The sequence below is a fragment of the Microcaecilia unicolor genome, chromosome 5 (genome assembly GCF_901765095.1).
Source record: "Microcaecilia unicolor chromosome 5, aMicUni1.1, whole genome shotgun sequence".
Taxonomy (NCBI): domain Eukaryota; kingdom Metazoa; phylum Chordata; class Amphibia; order Gymnophiona; family Siphonopidae; genus Microcaecilia; species Microcaecilia unicolor.
The window spans coordinates 57,799,712-57,819,123 of NC_044035.1; the positions used below are offsets into that span (position 1 = coordinate 57,799,712).

The 19,412-nt window shown below is 42.5% G+C and overlaps 2 protein-coding genes across 2 annotated transcripts in view; both read left to right on the plus strand.

The window, feature by feature from the left end:
- ALDH18A1 (aldehyde dehydrogenase 18 family member A1) overlaps nt 1-19,412 on the plus strand; it is a 948,333-nt gene that overhangs the window by 136,155 nt on the left and 792,766 nt on the right. The window lies entirely within an intron of this gene.
- Nucleotides 1-19,412, plus strand: part of ABCC2 (ATP binding cassette subfamily C member 2) — a 143,184-nt gene that overhangs the window by 60,693 nt on the left and 63,079 nt on the right. The window contains exons 11-17 of the mRNA XM_030202930.1: nt 2,032-2,097; nt 5,671-5,808; nt 8,327-8,473; nt 10,653-10,737; nt 15,482-15,548; nt 16,217-16,343; nt 18,805-18,981. Of these exons, the coding sequence (XP_030058790.1) occupies nt 2,032-2,097; nt 5,671-5,808; nt 8,327-8,473; nt 10,653-10,737; nt 15,482-15,548; nt 16,217-16,343; nt 18,805-18,981 (807 nt within the window). The remainder of the gene's footprint in view (nt 1-2,031; nt 2,098-5,670; nt 5,809-8,326; nt 8,474-10,652; nt 10,738-15,481; nt 15,549-16,216; nt 16,344-18,804; nt 18,982-19,412) is intronic.

Here is a 19,412-nt window from a genome sequence, read left to right on the forward strand (position 1 = left end):
TTAATCCACATTTTTGCACGGAATACAACTATGAAATGGATTTTTTCAAATGCTCCTAGAGCTAGCAGCTCCAAAGCATGGTTGGGGGCTGTTCTTGGAGATTTTGCCAATTGTGAGAATAGGAATGAGGAAACAGGAGCTCCCAACCTTCCTATCCACCTACAACCTAAACCATAGCACATACAGCTCTTGCCAGAGGAAACTAGAACATAGATGTGATGTGTACCTAGGACCTTTTAAGTGAAGTCCACTGCAATGCCCCCTAGGCTGTCCTACTGCTCTGCTGGGATGCCTGTGTGGCCAGTCTACTAGGAAAGGTGGCTCCTCCTACATCCCAATGACTTGATTTTGTGTGTTTTTCACTTGGACTTTTTTTTTTTTTTAAATGTTCCAAAAAGATGTGCTAAGCAGAACAACTTCTAGGAAATGGTCATTTTCAAAGAAAAAAAGATAGACTGATTTTGGGGTTGAAAATGGTCATTTTCACTACTTGGTTTTTGGACGTTTTCAGTAAAACGTCCAAAGTTGGATTTAGATGTCATATCGAAAATGCCCCTCCACATGTAAAAGGCTAAATCATGATAATTATAAGTGTTGCAGGAGCTATGCCAGTCCTATCACATAAATCTTGAAAATGAATCATGTGGAAGGGCATTTTTGAAAGGACATCTAAATCAGAATAGGGACGTCCAAGTCAGAACGTCCCAAATAGACATCCATCTCACATGTATTTTGGAACAGGATACAGCCTGTTTGAAAATACGTGAGATGGATTCCACGCATTAGAAACATCCAGCATGAACATCCATTTTTCAAACTTAAACATCTAAATATTGAACAGGAGAAAACAAGGGACATGGAGGTCTGTATAGCAGTGTTCTTAGAAATGGTCACACAGACCTCCATGCAGAGCAGAGGGTCAGTCTAGTGGTTTGTGCAGTGGACTGTAGACCAAGAGACCCAGGATCAAATCCCATTTTAACGCTTTTTTTAAATTGTGAGCCCTCCAGGAACAGAAAAATACTACTGTACCTGAATATACTGTAGAAATCCACTGAGGTGGAGAACTCTGAAATCTCACGAAAAATAGCAGAAAAGGAGACAAAAGTGGGAAGACGACCACGGACTCCAGAGACGAAAGGGATAACCTTGATACTTTAGAAAGTTTTATTATTCAAAGACGCGACACAGTACTGTGTTTCGGCCTGTGGCCTGCTTCAGGAGTCTGTGAGTAATCAATGGGTAATAAAACATCCAAAATTGTATCTTTTCAATGCAATAATACAAAGAGTGGGTCTTTAAAAAGACCTTTGTTGTAGTAGGTGATCTCGGCGTCTCTTATTTGTATGACATAAAAACCATGTATGTACACCACACCAATTGCCTTCAGGCTTGCAGGTGTCTTATATATTTAGGTAGAGTAGGTATTTTTCTGTTTCTGGAAGGCTCACAGTTAAAAAAAAAAAAAGTTGCTTCTGGGCTGGTGCTGGCAGTGGCATTCAGAACTTTCTTTCATTTCCACTCTCTGCGGCCATTTCAGGAAGAGAAAGCTAAAGAATGTTTTCACCAGGTTTAGTTGGTTTTAGAAAGGCTTTAGATAGTTTTTGGGGACACTCTTGCTCAGTGGCGTACCAAGGGGGGGGGTGGGGGCGGTCCGCCCCGGGTGCATGCCACTGGGGGGTGCCGCGGCACGTGCCTGTTGGCTCCGAGTTCGCTACGCTAAATTCTCTCGTTCGCTGCAGCTCCCTCCCTCTGCCCCGGAACAGGTGTTCCGGGGCAGAGGGAGGGAGCTGCAGCGAACGAGAGAATTTAGCGTAGCGAACTCGGAGTCGACAGCGGCGCGCCGCGGCACCCCCCCCTAGCGGCGTGCACCCAGGGGGGGGGTCATTTCACGGGGGGGGGGGGGGGGGGGCGCATCGGCGATCCGCCCCGGGTGTCGTTGAGGCTAGGAACGCCACTGCTCTTGCTTGAATTGGGGAAGAAAATAAGCGGGGATATACTCTAAATCTGCATATTTATCCAATTTTGCAGATGAAGAATATGAAGAGCAAAGACAAACGGATGAAAATCATGACTGAAATCATTAATGGAATCAAGGTGACGATCTGAATTTGCAACTTTTTGAAAGGCAAAACTCAGCATGGAACCGTGCTGTGCATGAATCCTTCCAACATTTTCACGATGAAAGCTTTTCTTTGTTTTCTACTCTGCTATAACTATATTTAAATATTGATCAATGAAACATTACATGGACACACTTATTGAAATCTGCATATTGTGTTTCTATGAAAGAAAAGCAGAACGAATAGAATAGGATAAAAATAACGGAAGTGGTTTATTAAACGGTTACCCGAAGTGGCCATGTTTCGCCCACAGGCTGCATCAGGGGTAAAAACTAAAAGGGGATTAATACAAAGTATTCCCCTAAAAGTTATTTTATAACACTGTACACACTTCTAAACCAGCTTTCATCAACTAGATACAAATGACAAAAGTTGGTTTAGAAGTGTGTACAGTGTTATAAAATAACTTTTAGGGGAATACTTTGTACTAATCCCCTTTTAGTTTTTACCCCTGACGCAGCCTGTGGGCGAAACATGGCCACGTCGGGTAACCGTTTAATAAACCACTTCCGTTATTTTTATCCTATTCTATTTGTTCTGCTTTTCTTTCATTTGTATCTGAGCAGATCAAGTTGTGCCTCTTTTTTTGTTTTGGATATTGTGTTTCTATGACTAGCTATCTTGGTTTTAGCCAATATTTTGATCTTACAAAGAGTTTTTAGAGATGCAAACCTGGGGAGAGCAATTTTCAAAGCTTAGGTAAATAGCACACGTGGAGATCCTTTTACTAAGGTGTGCTAACAGATTTAGTGTGTGCTAAATAATAAGACACCCATAGGAATATAGGGCTAGATTCAGTAAATGTTTCCTAAAAAATTGGCTCCGAAAAAAACCGCTTAAGCGATATTCTATAAGCCACGCCTAAAGTTCAGCATGGTTTATAGAATAGCACTTAAGCGTTATGGTCATGTATAAATTTAGGGGTGACCATTTGCACCAAAAAAAACGTGGTGCAAATGCCCCCACCTAAATGTATGTGTGGAACACCATTATTCTGTAATTATGCATGTAACTCAAAACTATGCCCCTGTTCCACCCCAAAATGCCTATGACCATCCCCTTTCTGCACCCCCTTTTTCAGGCCATGCATACATTTTAGATGTGGATCCCATGCCTAACTTTATTTGCGTAATACCTAATTAAATCTAATTAGGCGGTTAGCTTAGCAGAGTTTAAAAGGGGGTTAGACGGTTTCCTAAAGGACAAGTCCATAAACCACTACTAAATGGACTTGGGAAAAATCCACAATTCCAGGAATAACATGTATAGAATGTTTGTACGTTTGGGAAGCTTGCCAGGTGCCCTTGGCCTGGATTGGTCGCTGTTGTGGACAGGATGCTGGGCTCGATGGAACCTTGGTCTTTTCCCAGTGTGGTATTACTTATGTACTTATGTAGTGCCAATAATTGCTTGTTAAAAAGCCAATTATTTGGCACTAATTTGCTCATTATTCAATTAAATTGCATGCACAAATTGGAACTGTGCCTAAATTTGTGCACACAATTGTTGGCAACCTTTATAGAATCAGGGGGATCATTTAGTGTGTGATAAATTGTTAGCGCACCTTAGTAAAAGGACCCTATTATTTTCTAGCAAGCCTCTACCTGCAGGCGACTCATTACTCAAGGTTTGAAGTGAAATTATGCACATAGTGTAGCTTTGAAATGTGGAGCAAAGTCTGCAGGTGAAAAGTACCCATGGGCTTTGTCACAAAACAAATATACAAAGCTTTGTAGGCTGTGTCTTACAGAGTAGAGTTTCTGGAAGAATCATTAGGAGGAGCACCAGAGGCTTGTTCTAATGGAATGAAAGGGCTCAAGCAGAGAGAGAGAGAGAGAAAGAGAGAGAAAGAGAGAATCCTACAAGGGATAGTTTGGACTAGCCCACTTACTGCAAACTGCACATACATTTCTAACTACCCAGGTATTTTCCCTTTGAAAATTGGATATCAGTTTACACCAGCTCTTTGTTTGGTCAGCAGAGAAGGGAAAATCCCATGGAATTCAAACATGCATGGGATAAACACAAAGGAATCCTGTTTAGAAGGAATGGATCCACGGAATCTTAGCGGAGATTGGGTGGCAACGCCAGTAATTGGGAAGATAAACCAGTGCTGGGCAGACTTCTATGGTCTACACCTTGATCGTAACTGAATAGATATGGATGGGCTGGAGTGTAAATTTTAAGGGGCTACAGAACTTTTAGTACAAGAAGAGTGCTGGGTAGACTTCTACAGTCTGTGTCCTGAGAATGGCAAGGACAAATCAAACTCGGGTATACATATAAAGTATCACATACCATGTAAAATGAGTTTATCTTGTTGGGCAGACTGGATGGACCATTCAGATCTTTATCTGCCATCATTTACTATGTGTTCTTTTGAAAATGTAAAGTATATGCACTATTTTCCTCCTGTAATCTAGGAGAAACATGCAAAGCCCGACACAGAACCGTTTTTCAGCATGAAGTGCCTGCCTTACGGGTCATAAAGTGTTGTGTCAAAAACACTGTTTAAATCCAGAAGTAAAGAACTTACTTTTGTGGATGAGACTGGTCTTGAGAAAGACATATGTAATACTTGCCTGAAAGCTTTCTCTCTGCAGCAACTTCCTGTTCCCGCTAGGCGGGATGCTGCAGAGAAAAGGCTTGTGGGGCAGGCTGAAGGCAGCGTGCTTACATTGCTAACGCTGCCGGTGGCCCTGAACCAGTCCAAACACCTTGAAGACTGCAGACCGGAGGAGGGGTAGGGGAGAGGAGGAGAGGAGAGGTGCTGTTTGGGGAGCACTGCCCACTTCTCCCCCCCCCCCCACCCCAAACTATGCCCATGGCTGGGGCTCTTTCCTCTGGATCTTTCTCTCTCCTTCTGCCCCTTAGCTGTCTCATTTCTACACAGGAGTTCTCAAACCCCTCTCTTTGGGGCCCCTCTTTCCTTTGATTGGCAGATAGGGGTTTAGGGAAACTAGAAGCTTCTCCCTGTAGGTGGCGTCCCTGTTTCTTAGGGAACACTAGAATTCCTGTCAATCCTTGGGATTCCGCTCCAGGTTTTCTTCCCCTCCTGAGCTCTAAATCTCCCCTATAAGACTCCTTTATACAACCCAAGTGGGAGAAGTGGAATGGGTGCCTGACTGCTCCTTTCAACACCACAACGTATATATGTGATGTTCAGACTTGCACATCCAGATTTTGAGTTGGAGATCCTTTCTAAAATCTCCCTCCACATGAAACTGTGGAAAAGAGTGATTTGCTGGTATTCACTTCCCACACATACCTTTAGATAGGCTGAACTGTGAAGATTTCAGACAGGCCAATTTATCCAGCAAATTGCAATGCACTTTTGTAAGTGGCTTTTTTTTTTGTCCATGTTTATTTTATTTATGGCTTTGAAAAATTTCCTTTCCAGCACTCCTGTAAAATTGCTAAAAGAAGAGACAGAGAATACAGTAATAATAAATATTAACTAATGTTACTATGACTCGATGGCTATGTTTGCTAATATTCTGATTGCTATGTTAATATTAATGTGGATTTCCTCTGTGGTAATTCGTAGATTCTGAAGCTGTACGCCTGGGAGCCATCCTTTGAAAGTCAGGTGCAGGAGATCCGAGAGAAGGAGCTGACAAACTTGCTGCATTTCACTTATTTACAATCTGTGACCCTCTTTGTGTTCACATGTGCGCCATTCCTGGTGAGTACTGGCTGTCTAAAAGCAGATTCAGCTCATCACTGAACAAGCAGAGCTCTTCAGATTCAATAGCACATGGGGTCCCCTGTTTCCGAGGCCCCTCACCTTCAGCTTCAGGCTCAGTGTATAAACCAATGCTGCCCCACTGAAGGGGAGGTCCTGCCCATCCTCATCCTAAGCCCCGCTCTTTCTCCCCTCACCCCCACATCCCCTGTCCTCTCTAACATCTGCAAATGCTAAAGGTGGCAGTAGCGAACTTTATTCACTCCTGCCCTGGCAGTGTCAACTTTAAAAATTGTGGCAATTGACCCCTGAAGAACAGATAAATGGTAATTACTAGCAACATTTTAAGACTGAGGTTCAGCTAAGAGATTTTCAGCTCCATAGGACGAAGCTTTTCTCATTCTCGGAATCAGTAAATGAATATATGTTGTCCAGGGATGCCCAAACTTGCTCCTTGAAGACTATAATCCACTTGAGTTTTCATGATTTATACAATGACTATGTATGACATCCAGAGCCGTAGCGAGGTGAGCTGACACCCGGGGCGGGTCGCCGCTGCACACCCCCCCCCCCACGGGTGCAGCACGGCGCACTCTCCTCGCGCTGGAGCACACCTCCCCCCCCGGAGCGCATACCTGCGGCGAGGGCCGGGCGGGAGGGCCGAACCGCCCCGACTGCACGTTGCTGGGGTGTGTCGGCTCCGCGCTGGTTCACTGCTCTCTCTCTGTCCCGGAACAGGAAGTAACCTGTTCCAGGGCAGAGAGGGCAGTGCACCAGCGCGGAGCCGACACCCCCCAGCGGCGTGCACCCGGGGCGGACCGCCCCCCCTTCCTACGCCACTGATGACATCTATTTGCATTCAGTGGAGGCAGTGCATACAAAATATATCTCGTGCATGTTCATTGCGACAATCCGGAAAAGGGAAAATCAGGGCTAAGTTTGGGCTCACCCCTTTTTCTCTTGGCTAGAAGAATCTAGGGGCACATTTGGGATATGTGAGGCACACAGGTACCCCATGCTCCTGAACAGGGAGAATGTGTTTCAGGGTCCTAGTGTTGTGAGATAGCTGAAGTTTCAGTGTAAGAAAAGCACTCAACATATCTGTTCAAATATAAGACCTTTACTGAAACCTGCCACCAAAGGGAAAATCAGTACAGGCAGCGTGGCCGCTCCTGGTGCACATCCAGTGCAAATTAAAACAGATATCCAAAGAGAAAAATCCAGTGCAGAACTCATAGTCCAGAACTCACAATCATCGCAAATATCACAGCCCAAATAAACATGGCAGACTGAGGGCCCCTTTTATTAAACCATGCTAGCAATTCCCGGTGAGGCAATGTTGACAAAGCCCATTCACTTTGAATGGGCTTCGTTGGCATTGTTGTGCGGGAATTGCTAGTGGGGTTTGGTAAAAGAGACCATGAGTTACTTCCTTCTGCACCCTCTAGCTGCTGAGGCACCATCCTGGAGAATGGGACCCTCTCCTTGTTGGTACCAACAAACCCTAAGTATGAGACACTCTCTTCCTTTAGACACAGCAGTGAAATTCCAATGGACTCTCAGACACCACACTTCAGAAGAATTCTTCTCAGTAGAGCTTTGACTCAGCCAAAGAGCCCTTTACTAAAGGAAATTAGAATCTGGGCTTAGCACATCTTAACACAGGATTTTCTTGCATGCTAAGCCCAGGTTAGACATGGCAGAATTTAGGGATTTTTTTTTTAATTTTGCAGGTTCCACGCTAAGTTTTCTAATAGAACATTTTGGACTTGCAAAAAAAATTTAACACGGAACATTTACCGCATCTGATTTAGGAAATGCTACTACTACTTATCATTTCTATAGCGCTACTAGACGTACACAGCGCTGTACACTTGATGCTAAGTGCTCTTCTGTTAAGTCAGCATTAGTCCACCATTTTTCACCCTGTCTAAAATATCTATCTATCTATCTATATAACAAATGCATGGTTAGCACGTGCTAACAGGCAAAATATCATAAAACGCTGTAACACGTTTTGTGGTATCCTGGTTTTCATACTCTTAAGTGCGTGTTAGGGCTTAACACCCTTTAGTAAAAAGTCTCTAAGGGAGTTCTTCAGTGACCCCCAGCAGTAAGGAGCTAACTCGGATCACCAGTCTTCCCTTCTTTGGTCCTTCCACTTCTCAACAGGCCTCACCAGTCCTCAAGCAGAGTTCTGTATGTCCTGAAGGTGGGGGCACCCCAATTTTGCACCCCAGTTCCCTTCTCAAGGCAGCAGATGAGCAAGAAGAAGCTCAGAGCATGACACCTCATGAGTTTTGTTCACATCCCATGTTCTGAAAAACTCCCTCCATTGAGAGAGTCACTAAGTACTACTAACCCCTCACTCACTCTTATCCCATCACTCAGACTCAGAAAGAGACTTTGATGTCTCTAGTAAGGGACATATATCAGGAGACCTTTGTATATTTTTGTGAATTTCAGTGAGGTGTACGCTATGTAAGCTCTTTCTGTAAGTGTTTTTCACTCTCTACAGATCTCTGTAGCCAGTTTTGCTGTCTATGTAATGGTGTCTTCAACCAACGTCTTGGATGCACAAAAGGCTTTCACTGCTATCTCATTATTTAATATCTTGCGATTCCCCATGGGGTTGCTTCCCATGCTCATCTCCTCAATAGTGCAGGTAAGACATTAGCACTAATTATTTCTTCCTGGCTGCCCTTTGTAACTTTGATGGGAGGAAGGAGTGCCCTAGTGGTTAGACCAACTGACCTAGAATTAGGGAAGCCGGGAGTGGAGGAGTGGCCTTGTGGTTAGGGTGGTGGACTTTGGTCCTGGGGAACTGAGGAATTGAGTTGAAGGATAGGAAACAGAGAGTGGGGTTAAATGGGCAGTATTCACAATGGAGAAGGGTAGTTAGTGGGGTTCCTCAGGGGTCTGTGCTAGGACCACTGCTTTTTAATATATTTATAAATGATTTAGAGATGGGAGTAACTAGCGAGGTAATTAAATTTGCTGATGACACAAAGTTATTCAAAGTCGTTAACTCGCGACAGGATTGTGAAAAATTACAAGAGGACCTTACGAGACTGGGAGACTGGGCAGCTAAATGGCAGATGACGTTTAATGTGAGCAAGTGCAAGGTGATGCATGTGGGAAAAAAGAACCCAAATTATAGCTACGTCATGCAAGGTTCCACGTTAGGAGTTACGGACCAAGAAAGGGATCTGGGTGTCATCGTCGATAACACACTGAAACCTTCTGCTCAGTGTGCTGCTGCGGCTAGGAAAGCAAATAGAATGTTGGGTATTATTAGGAAAGGTATGGAAAACAGGTGTGAGGATGTTATAATGCCATTGTATCGCTCCATGGTGCGACCGCACCTTGAGTATTGTGTTCAATTCTGGTCGCCGCATCTCAAGAAAGATATAGTAGAATTGGAAAAGGTGTAGCGAAGGACGACTAAAATGATAGCGGGGATGGGACGACTTCCCTATGAAGAAAGACTAAGGAGGCTAGGGCTATTCAGCTTGGAGAAGAGACGGCTGAGGGGAGACATGATAGAGGTATATAAAATAATGAGTGGAGTGGAACAGGTGGATGTGAAGCGTCTGTTCATGCTTTCCAAAAATACTAGGACTAGGGGGCATGCGATTAAACTACAGTGTAGTAAATTTAAAACAAATCGGAGAAAATTTTTCTTCACCCAACGTGTAATTAAACTCTGGAATTCATTGCCGGAAAATGTGGTGAAGGCGGTTAGCTTAGCAGAGTTTAAAAAGGGGTTGGACGGTTTCCTAAAGGACAAGTCCATAAACCACTACTAAACGGACTTGGAAAAATCCAAAATCCCAGGAATAACATGTATAGAATGTTTGTACGTTTGGGAAGCTTGCCAGGTGCCCTTGGCCTAGATTGGCTGCTGTCATGGACAAGATGCTGGGCTCGATGGACCCTTGGTCTTTTCCCAGTATGGCATTACTTATGTACTTATGTACTTATGAGTTTGATTCCCACTTCAGGCACAGGCAGCTCCTTGTGACTCTGGGCAAGTCACTTAACCCTCCTCCATTGTCCCATGTAAGCCACATTGAGCCTGCCATGAGTGGGAAAGCACGGGGTACAAATGTAACAAAAAAAACCCCCCCAGTTTCCCCCATTGCCCACAAATTGTGACCTTGGGTAACTTACTTTATTTACTGACCCTTCAGTTACCCACTTAGTTAATATGATCTTTGGGATAAGAACTTAGGGGATAAGATTAGTGAGAAACCCTAGGTAGTTGTGACTGAAGGTTCACAGAGTCATAGCCCAATAGAGATCATTTCAGATTCAGCTGATAACCAAAAGAAGCAGGAAAAAACATACTAGGCCAGTCAGTGTGGTTTATCCCTTAGTATTTGCATTTTCTTTGTCTTCATACAATACAGAAGACATTGAAGAATAAATGATATATTTTCACTTGCAAAAATGAGTCCATTTTCTTAGAATCTATGGGGGCAACAGAGTGGGATAGCAACTGCATAAAGACATATGGATAAGTTATCTCTATATTTGTATGCACATATTCAGCTAAAACATCTGTATAAGCCAGACTAATGAATATGCAGTCCTAACTTAAGTTATCTATATAAAGATAAGATTGCTTTGTCTGCAGTCAGGCTTATATAGATGAGTAATACGGATAGCAACTGAACATCACCACTATCTGGATAACGTTTGACCCTATCCCTACCCTCAATATGCCTCTAAGCCTGCTGTACATTAAATGCATAACATTTGGCTGTATATTAACTTACATAACCCAAACATAGCTTTCATTCAAAGGGGAAGGAATTTGATCTCTGTGTATTTCTGTCTAGACCAGTGTATCCTGCCAACGACTGGAGAAATATTTAGGAGCAGATGATCTGGACTCATCAGCTATCCAACATGACCCCGCTTTTGGTAAGTGCACGCTTTGGCTTTATTTATCTTATGGGGCTATATTTTTACTAGGCTACATAGAACATGATCCCTAGGGCAAAGGCTCTCAATCCAGTCCTCAGGGCACACCCAATCAGGTTTTCAGGGTGTCTACAATGAATATGTATGAGGTAGATTTGCATGCACTGTTGCCTTGGTATGCAAATCTATCTTATGCATATTCATTGTGGATATCCTGAAAACTCAACTGGCTGAGTGGGTCCCTTTTCTGGGTTGAGAACCACTTCCCCATGGTTCCTATAAGGTACATTTAGAGGAACTTTCCAGGATTGGGAGAGTTCAGCTTGTTAAGGTGACAGTGAGGGAGGTTCTGTTCTTTTCCCAAAAAGTAGGGGCAGTGGTATAAAGAAGAACATAAGAACATAATTATTGCCATAGTGGGACAGATTGAAAGTCCATCAAGCCCAGTATCCTGTTTCCAACAGTGGTCAATCCAGGTCCAAGCACCTGGCAAGATCCCAAAAGAGTAGAACAGATTTTATGCTGTTTATCCTAGAAATAAGCACTGGATTTCCCAAGTCCATCTTAATAATGGCTTATAGACTTTTCTTTTACGAAATTATCGAAACGTTTAAAAAATCCTGCTAAGCTAACTGCTTTTACCACTTCCTCTGGCAATGAATTCCAGAGTTTAATTACACATTGAATGAAGAAAGTACGTGCAGGACGTCAGACTCACAGAAACAGAAGCCTGCGTGGCCGCGTTGCTGATCTGCAATGGCAGGCTTCTACATGGAATGTTGCTAGTGGAGGAGTAGCCTAGTGGCTAGAGCACCGGTCTTGCAATCCAGAGGTGGCTGGTTTAAATCCCGCTGCTGCTCCTTGTGATCTTGGGCAAGTCACTTAACCCTCCATTGCCTCAGGTACAAACTTAGATTGTGAGCCCTCCTGGGACAGAGTCATATCCAGAGTACCTGAATATAACTCACCTTGAGCTACTACTGAAAAAGGTGTGAGCAAAATCTAAATAAATAAATAAACCCAGTTCCTCAGGATCAAAGTTTGCTGCATTAACCACTAGGCTATTGCTCTGCCCTTAAAATTATTGCTCTGTAGTTATAACTCTGCTGTTTGCACTTCTGTCCAGTGGCATACCTACCCAAACCATAGATTGACTCAGTCACTATCTCCTTCTCTCTCACAAACATAGACCACCACATCCTACCTTTATCAAAATCCATACCCTCAGCAAGAAAGTTTCCCTCCTGAACTCCCTTCCAGCATGTAGAAGACCAAATTTACCACCTCTTGTGACCCTTGGGTCTCACAATGGTGCATGGTCCATTGTGGCACACTCCTCCACTGACACTGGGAACCAGGCCAAAGTGTTGCTGAATTGGAAGTGACATAAAAAAGGGCAAGATTAGGCAGTCCGCACCCCCTTAGAAATGGCAGGTAGAAGAGGAGAAAAATGGAGTGAGCAGGTACCTCCATTCTCCTCTGCACATTCATTTCTCTCTGTAGATCAATTAGCTATTGGTGTCAGGTCCAGGTCAAGATTATGCAGTCTAAAGCCCCACATGGCTCACATCCTGGTGCAAAGAAGAGGGGCCTAGATATGTTGGAGACTGGGGCTAAACTGAAGCAATCAAGGGCTATACATTAGGTGAAGGCCTTCATCTTTGTGTCAGATGATATATTGACAGGTGTTTGGTTGATAGTTTGAAGCCAACTGATTTGGGCTGTCACCACCAACAAACAAATGAAGATTATGGAGGTAAACACAAAAACGAGAACCTCACTAATTTACTAGTTTATTGAGCAACAAGGCAGACATGGAGTACAGGTATGATGCTATACAACGTGAACATAAGAATATAAGAATAGCCATCTAGCCCATATCCTGCTTCCAGCAGTGGCCAATTCATGTCACAAGTACTTGGCAGAAATACAAACTGTAGACAAATCAAGGAGAAATAACTGGAAGGAATGATCACAAATACTTTTTGTGTAAGCAATAAAATTCCAGATCTACAGGCTCAAATCGCAAAGTTAGAGTTAGATATTGTCAGGGATCTTGTGAAATGACTGGGTTAGTGAGCCCTTGGGCCACTGCCGAGGAGCGGCAGCAGCAGGAGAACCACTCAAACAGAAGACAAGGCAGAACAGATGTACCAGCAAACCCAGGACTGGAACAACTGGACTGAGAACTGCAGCCGAGGCAACGCAAGCTGGAGCAAGCAGGACAGGAATCAGCCAAACTTCAAATGCGCTTGACCGCCTTTCCCCAGGGGTTGAGCCCCCAGGTGCGGGCGGCCGGCAGGACTAAGAGACTGAGGAGGAAATCAGAACTGCAGGGTTCAGCAGCCGGCCAGCAAACCGTAGAACACTCCAGAAACCAAACCAGGGTCCCAGACAGGCAGCGAGCGGAAGAATATTCCAGGAACCAAACAGGGTCAAAGGCAGGCAGTGAACAGTAGCATATACCAGGAACTGACCAGGGTCAAAGGCAGGCAACAAGGAGTAGAATACTCCAGAAACCAGACAGGGTCAAAGACAGGATAAAAGTAACAGGGTAGTACTGCAACAACACTCACTGACGAGAAACTCATCAGACGACCTCTGTTGCAAGGCAAACTAGAAAGTTCCCAGGTGATTAATAAAGGCAACATACAAGGGAGTTCACGAGGTACGAGTACTGCTTAGTTCCAAAAAACTCCCAAAACAGTCTGGAAGGCTGGAAGATCCGGACCGGACCGGAATATCTTCTGGAACATGGGAAACAGCAAGCAGTCAGTCCATAGCAGCCACCAGGTCTAACCACCAGGGGGCGAGGTGAATGAGAGCATGAAACAGGGGCACAACCGTGACAGATATTGAAGCAATATTCAACAACCTAGCAAGGGATAAAGTTATCCAGATAAAGTTACCTGGAAGACTTTAACCAGATATGTAGTAGGATGTATTTATTTATTGCATTTGTATCCCATATTTTCCCACCTATTTGCAGACTCAATGTGGCTTACAGAGTTTTGTTATGACATAGTCATTCCAGGATATGCAGATAAAACTGCCATGAATCTTGTCAGTGTTTTTTCCTCAAACATATAAGATCATCTGCTTCCCCTGCCTGCAGTCTTCTGCAAAAATAAATATTTTTGGGACAATTATATAACCTGGTGCCTCAAAGTCACGTGCTGGTGCCAAGATTCCATTATCAAATACTATTGAAAGTCAGCATTGATATGCTTTCATTTAGGTGTGACCACTTTCACCAGGTCTATGACTGGAATAAGTTGGTATGCCTAAATCCACCATGCAGTGCATATAACTTAAGTATTCTATACATTATTCATGTAAAGTTGGTGCCATGCCCATGTCCTGCCCATGCTCTATCCACAAGTATGCCCTCTTGCACTTATGCACCATAGCAGTTATAGAATAGCACATTCTATACATGGTGCCTGAAAATTCCATGCAGAAAAAAACATGCCTAGGCATATTCTCTAAAGTATGCCTAAATTTTATAGAATAGGCTTCTATTTCCGCGCAGTATATAGAATACGCCAAGCGCCTCTCCATGTGATCAAATTTTGTCATAGTCATGTACGCCATGTTTTACTTCACATACATCCCTTCACCTAAATTAGATGCAGAGTGGGTGTATTCTGTAACAAAGCACACAGATTTTAGAAGCGCCCACGCCTTGCCTATGACCACGCCCCCTTTTCAACTATGCGGCTTACAATTTAAGCGCACCACTTTACAGAATAAACTTAGTGAGTTGTGCGTGTAATTCTTAATTAATGCCAATTACTGCTGATAACTGATTGTTAACATCCAATTGATAGCGCTGATTAGCTAGTTAACCAATTAAGTTACGTGCACCAGTAATTCTTGCTATAGAGATTAGTTATAAATCTTCATATTTTTCAGTTGCTCTTATGACATTCCCTTGCATTCCTCAGATCCAGTTGTTTGGATGAGTGTTGCAAATTACACCACATGCCAAATTTGGTTTGTCCATATTCACTTGTTATTTTAGATTCATTATTACTAATCTTTTCCAAATCTGAGCTCAAGGTAAGTTACATTCAGATACACAAATTATTTCCCTGCCCAAATGGATCTACGATCTAAATTGTACCTGAGGCAAGGGACGGTGAAGTGACTTGCTCAAAGTCAAAAAGTGTCAGTGGGAGAAGTGGGATTTGAGCCTTAGTTTTCCTGGTTTCCAACCTGCTTCCTCTAATCACTAAGGGGCCCTTTTACTAAAGGGTTTCCGCGCAGCAATCTGGAACTACCGCCAGCCCCTACTTGCCCACCGTGGCCACCAGCAGTAGTTCTGCCTCCAGTGTGCTCCCCCCGTAATGGCCACGTGGCAAGTGCAAACTTACCACACAGCCATTTCTTGTTTCCACCTTTTTACCCACTGCGGTAAAAGGGGACTCTGCGTGCAGCAAAAACTCACACTGCTGCTAGCACAGGGCCACTTTTACCGCAGCTTAGTAAAAAGGGCCCTAAGCTACTTCTGTACTCCACAGTGTGGTCACTGCTGGTATTGCAGCTTCTGATTAATCTATAATACTGGCACTTCGTGGCTACTGTTGGTACTGCAGCCACTTGCGAAATAGGCAGACAGATACACTCCCACACAAACTACATTCTCAAAATAGAAATATTTAAGGACTTTAAAAAGAGGCTTGCTGTCTTCTGGATGATTCTGTTCACATGATTCTGATGTTCTGGATGCTTCCTCATACAGATTCTGCCATCGTCCTGTCTGATGCTACCTTTTCATGGGAACAAAGTGGAGAACCAGCCATCAAGGGGTAAGTACAAGTTGTCCTGCAGATTACAGTCCTTTAACAGTCTGACTCTCTTGTTGCTAAGTGCTGTGTTACTTTTCTGGTCTGTCATGAGATATTGATGACATTCTGCTGTGTGATCACAAAAATAATTATACTGCTTTCCTGTTTAGCTTTCTCCAGTTGGTGTCAGGTAAAGGCTGGGTTGTTAAACTGTACATGTTATGAGTTGTTTTAGTTCCAGGATTTCTTTCCAACTGATTTCAGAAGTACAAATGAGAATAACGAAGGAATCCAGAAGCAATTCTGAAAGTGTGCAGGGTGCGCTTTTATCTCACGAGGAATAGGCTAGTAGGGTTAATGTATAAAAACAGTTTTGTCACAACTGCCTGTATTCTGCTTAACACACTCTACAATTAAGTAATTAAGTTCTAAGTTTCCCTACACTTTATATTCACAGAAGGGTGGTTTGGGCATATAGCAATCTCCCCTCAGTGACAAGTCGGGGCTCAGAATTGAGCAAGACATGGGACAGGCACAGAGGGTCTTTAATGGGGTAACACCAAGGATTAAAATGGGTCTGTGGCATTGTAGTAGGTAGGGGAAATAGAGAGAATGGATGAAACCAATGGCTTTTATGCATTCTCTATCTATTTTTCTTTCTATCTTTGCTTTTTTTTGTTTTGTTTTAGTGTTAATCTGGATATTAAACCAGGCAAGTTGGTGGCTGTAGTAGGAAGTGTGGGGTCTGGTAAATCCTCCCTTGTATCAGCTATGCTGGGTGAAATGGAGAATGTCAAAGGATACATCAATATTAAGGTAAGAAACTCCAGTATCATTTTTGAAAGTTGCTATAGAGCTGAAGAGTCATAATAGTGATGTTATCACATCTTTCAGAAAATACAAAGACCAGGGGACACTCAATGAAATTACTTGGAAGTACTTTTAAAACAAATAGGAGGAAATATTTTTTCACTCAAAGAATAGTTAAGCTCTGGAACTCGCTGCCAAAGGATATGGTAAAAACAGTTAGCATATCTGGGTTTTAAAAAGGTTTGGCAAGTTCCTGGAGGAAAAGTCCACAGTCTGCTATTGAGGTAGACATGGGAGAAGCCACTGGTTGCCGTGGGATTGGTAGCTTGGAATGTTGCTACTATTTGGGTTTCTGCCAGGTACTTGTGACTTGGATTGGCCACTGTTGGAAACAGGATAGACCATTGATCTGACCCTGTATGGTTATTCTTGTGTTCTTATTCTTTCATATTTAACAGTGGATTTGTCAGGAGCACCCTGTAATTGGTGCTCTAAGGGCTTGGATTTAGATTTTTGATTTATTGCTTGCCTTTTCTAAACCTGAATTTAAGAAGCGTTGCATATTCAAGTACGTGAGATATTTCCCTACCCAAATTAGCTTACAGTTTAGTTGTACTTTGAGGCAGTGGAGGCTGATATCACCTGCCCAAGGTCACGAGATAAGCAGGATTTGAACTCTGCCTTTCCTGGTTTGTAACCCTCTTCTCTAATCACTACATTACCTCTTCACTTTGTAGGAAAAAGAAAACAATTAATTAGTCAATTAACTGAAAAACTTCTAACATCCTGATGACTAATCTGGCACTTGGAGAGTCCCAGGAGGACCTAAATTCTTACTGTTAACCCTTGAACAGACTCATAGAAAATACTATTGCCCTTGGTAAACTATAGATTTGAATTTTTTTCCTGAAAATCTCAGCCTTTCTCTATGCTCCATATCCCAATGCAGTTTGGAGGTCTTCTACTAAGCCACGGTAGCGTTTTTAGTTCATGGTAGAAATTAGCTGGCAGCAAACACCGAGATGCCCATAGGAATATAATGAGCATCTCAGCATTTACTGCCAGCTAATTTCTACCGCAAGCTAAAAACTGTACCGCAGCTTAGTAAAAGACTCTCTCTGGAAGCTCCAGTTAGGGTCAGAGGATATATTAAGAAGATGATAGGTGATCAAATAGAAACAATGGCATGTAAGAAATAAAATCTATCAATTAGGGACCCCTGGTATCAAATCTAATTCTTTCCCAATTTCTATCCCTCTTCCAGTGTGTGCAAAAAATAACAATTTTTAACAACCACAGACCTCAACGATTCCAAGCATAGGCAATTCTATCCAGAATAGTAGCTCTTTACCATAGAGTGCCAACGCTGCAACTGGAGCTATATTCTTATCATCGGTCCTTTTTCTATATTAGAACAGGTAAAAAACAAACCAATGTAAAAAAAACTCTTTTAAGAGAAAAAACATTGGTTTCTCAAAACAAACCGCTAATATACAAATACACCACTACTGTGGAAGAAAAATCCAAACTAAATACTGTTCCAATGTTCAACATCGTCCAGAAAAAGCTTGGGAGCTTTGGTCATTCTTAAACCCCTAGGTATAATTTCCTGGTTACAATAGTCCAGCAGTGTGGCACTATGCATTTCAAATCTCACATGGTCTTTATAATCTGACAGCAATTGTGCCCGGGTGGCATCGGACATGCTGTCAGCTCCTAATTGGGAAAAAGCTGGGGCTTGTAATATTGTAGCCCTTTCTGTAAAGAGTTGAATAGAGTGTTTAATATAGATTTCACTATATTTAGTTTGGATTTTCCTTCCACAGTAGTGGTGCATTTGGATATTAGCGGGTTCTTTTGAGAAACCAATGTTTTTTTCTCTTAAAAGAGTTTTTTTTTTACATTGGTTTGTTTTTTACCCATTCTAATACAGAAAAAGGACCGATGATAAGAATATAGCTCCAGTTGCAGTGTTGGCGCTCTATGGTAAAGAGCAACTATTCTGGATAGAATTGCCTATGCTTGGAATCGTTGAGGTCTGTGGTTGTTAAAAATTGTTATTTTTTGCACACACTGGAAGAGGGATATCCAAACACTAGCTGGTAGAAATTATGTAAGAAATAAAGAAATGGAAAAAGAATATGCAGCCTTGATCCTTATTTCTCTTTAGCAGTTATTCTAGTCTGTCTTCAGTTAGCTCATGGTTTACATAATGATTTTGGGGCACCTTGTCAAAAGATTGGGTAATTTGGTTTTTCTTAAGATTTACATTTTCGGATGATATCTGGGAGGTAAATCAAATTAATCAAAAACCTACTCAGTAAAATTATTTCTTATAGGAAGAGAATGGAACTAAAGTCAGATTCCCATGAATCCTGGTTTCCATCATTCATACAATTGTTTATTATTCTATCTAGCCTTTATTGCTGTTTCAGGTGGCACTTAATCTGCAGTTTTTGCATTCCAGGGATCTTTAGCTTACGTTCCTCAGCAAGCCTGGATTCAGAATGACACTTTGCAGGCTAATATTCTTTTTGGATCACAATTGGATGAGACGCGATACCAGAAGGTTCTAGAATTATGTGCTCTTCTCCCGGACCTGGAATTGCTTCCAGCAGGAGATAAGACAGAGATTGGAGAGAAGGTAGGCCAAAGCTATAATGAGCTAAAAGTGTGTGGATGTCCCTGCCATTGTGAGGTATTTGGTGTGGTTGTTAGTACATTCGTTGTTCAGTGTTTTATTTTAATCTTTTATGTTTATGTCATGTTATGTTAAGATGTTGTGTTGTGTATTATATTTTTAGTGCTCATTTTTGAAACAGTAAAATGTCCAAAAAATGGCACAAAGCAGCAGATGGCATTTTTTCCCCAAAAATATCCAAATCACTATTTTCAAAACTAATTTTAAAGATGTTCTTGTATTCAATTTGTCTAAATCTCAAGGGGGTGTGCTGGATGCCTGTTTTGGGAGGGACTAGGATAGGCTTACGATCTGGACACTTTTCTGCAATAATGGAACATTGTAAAAAAATGTCCTGGGCAAAAACAAATAGGACATTTTTGACTAAACCTGTT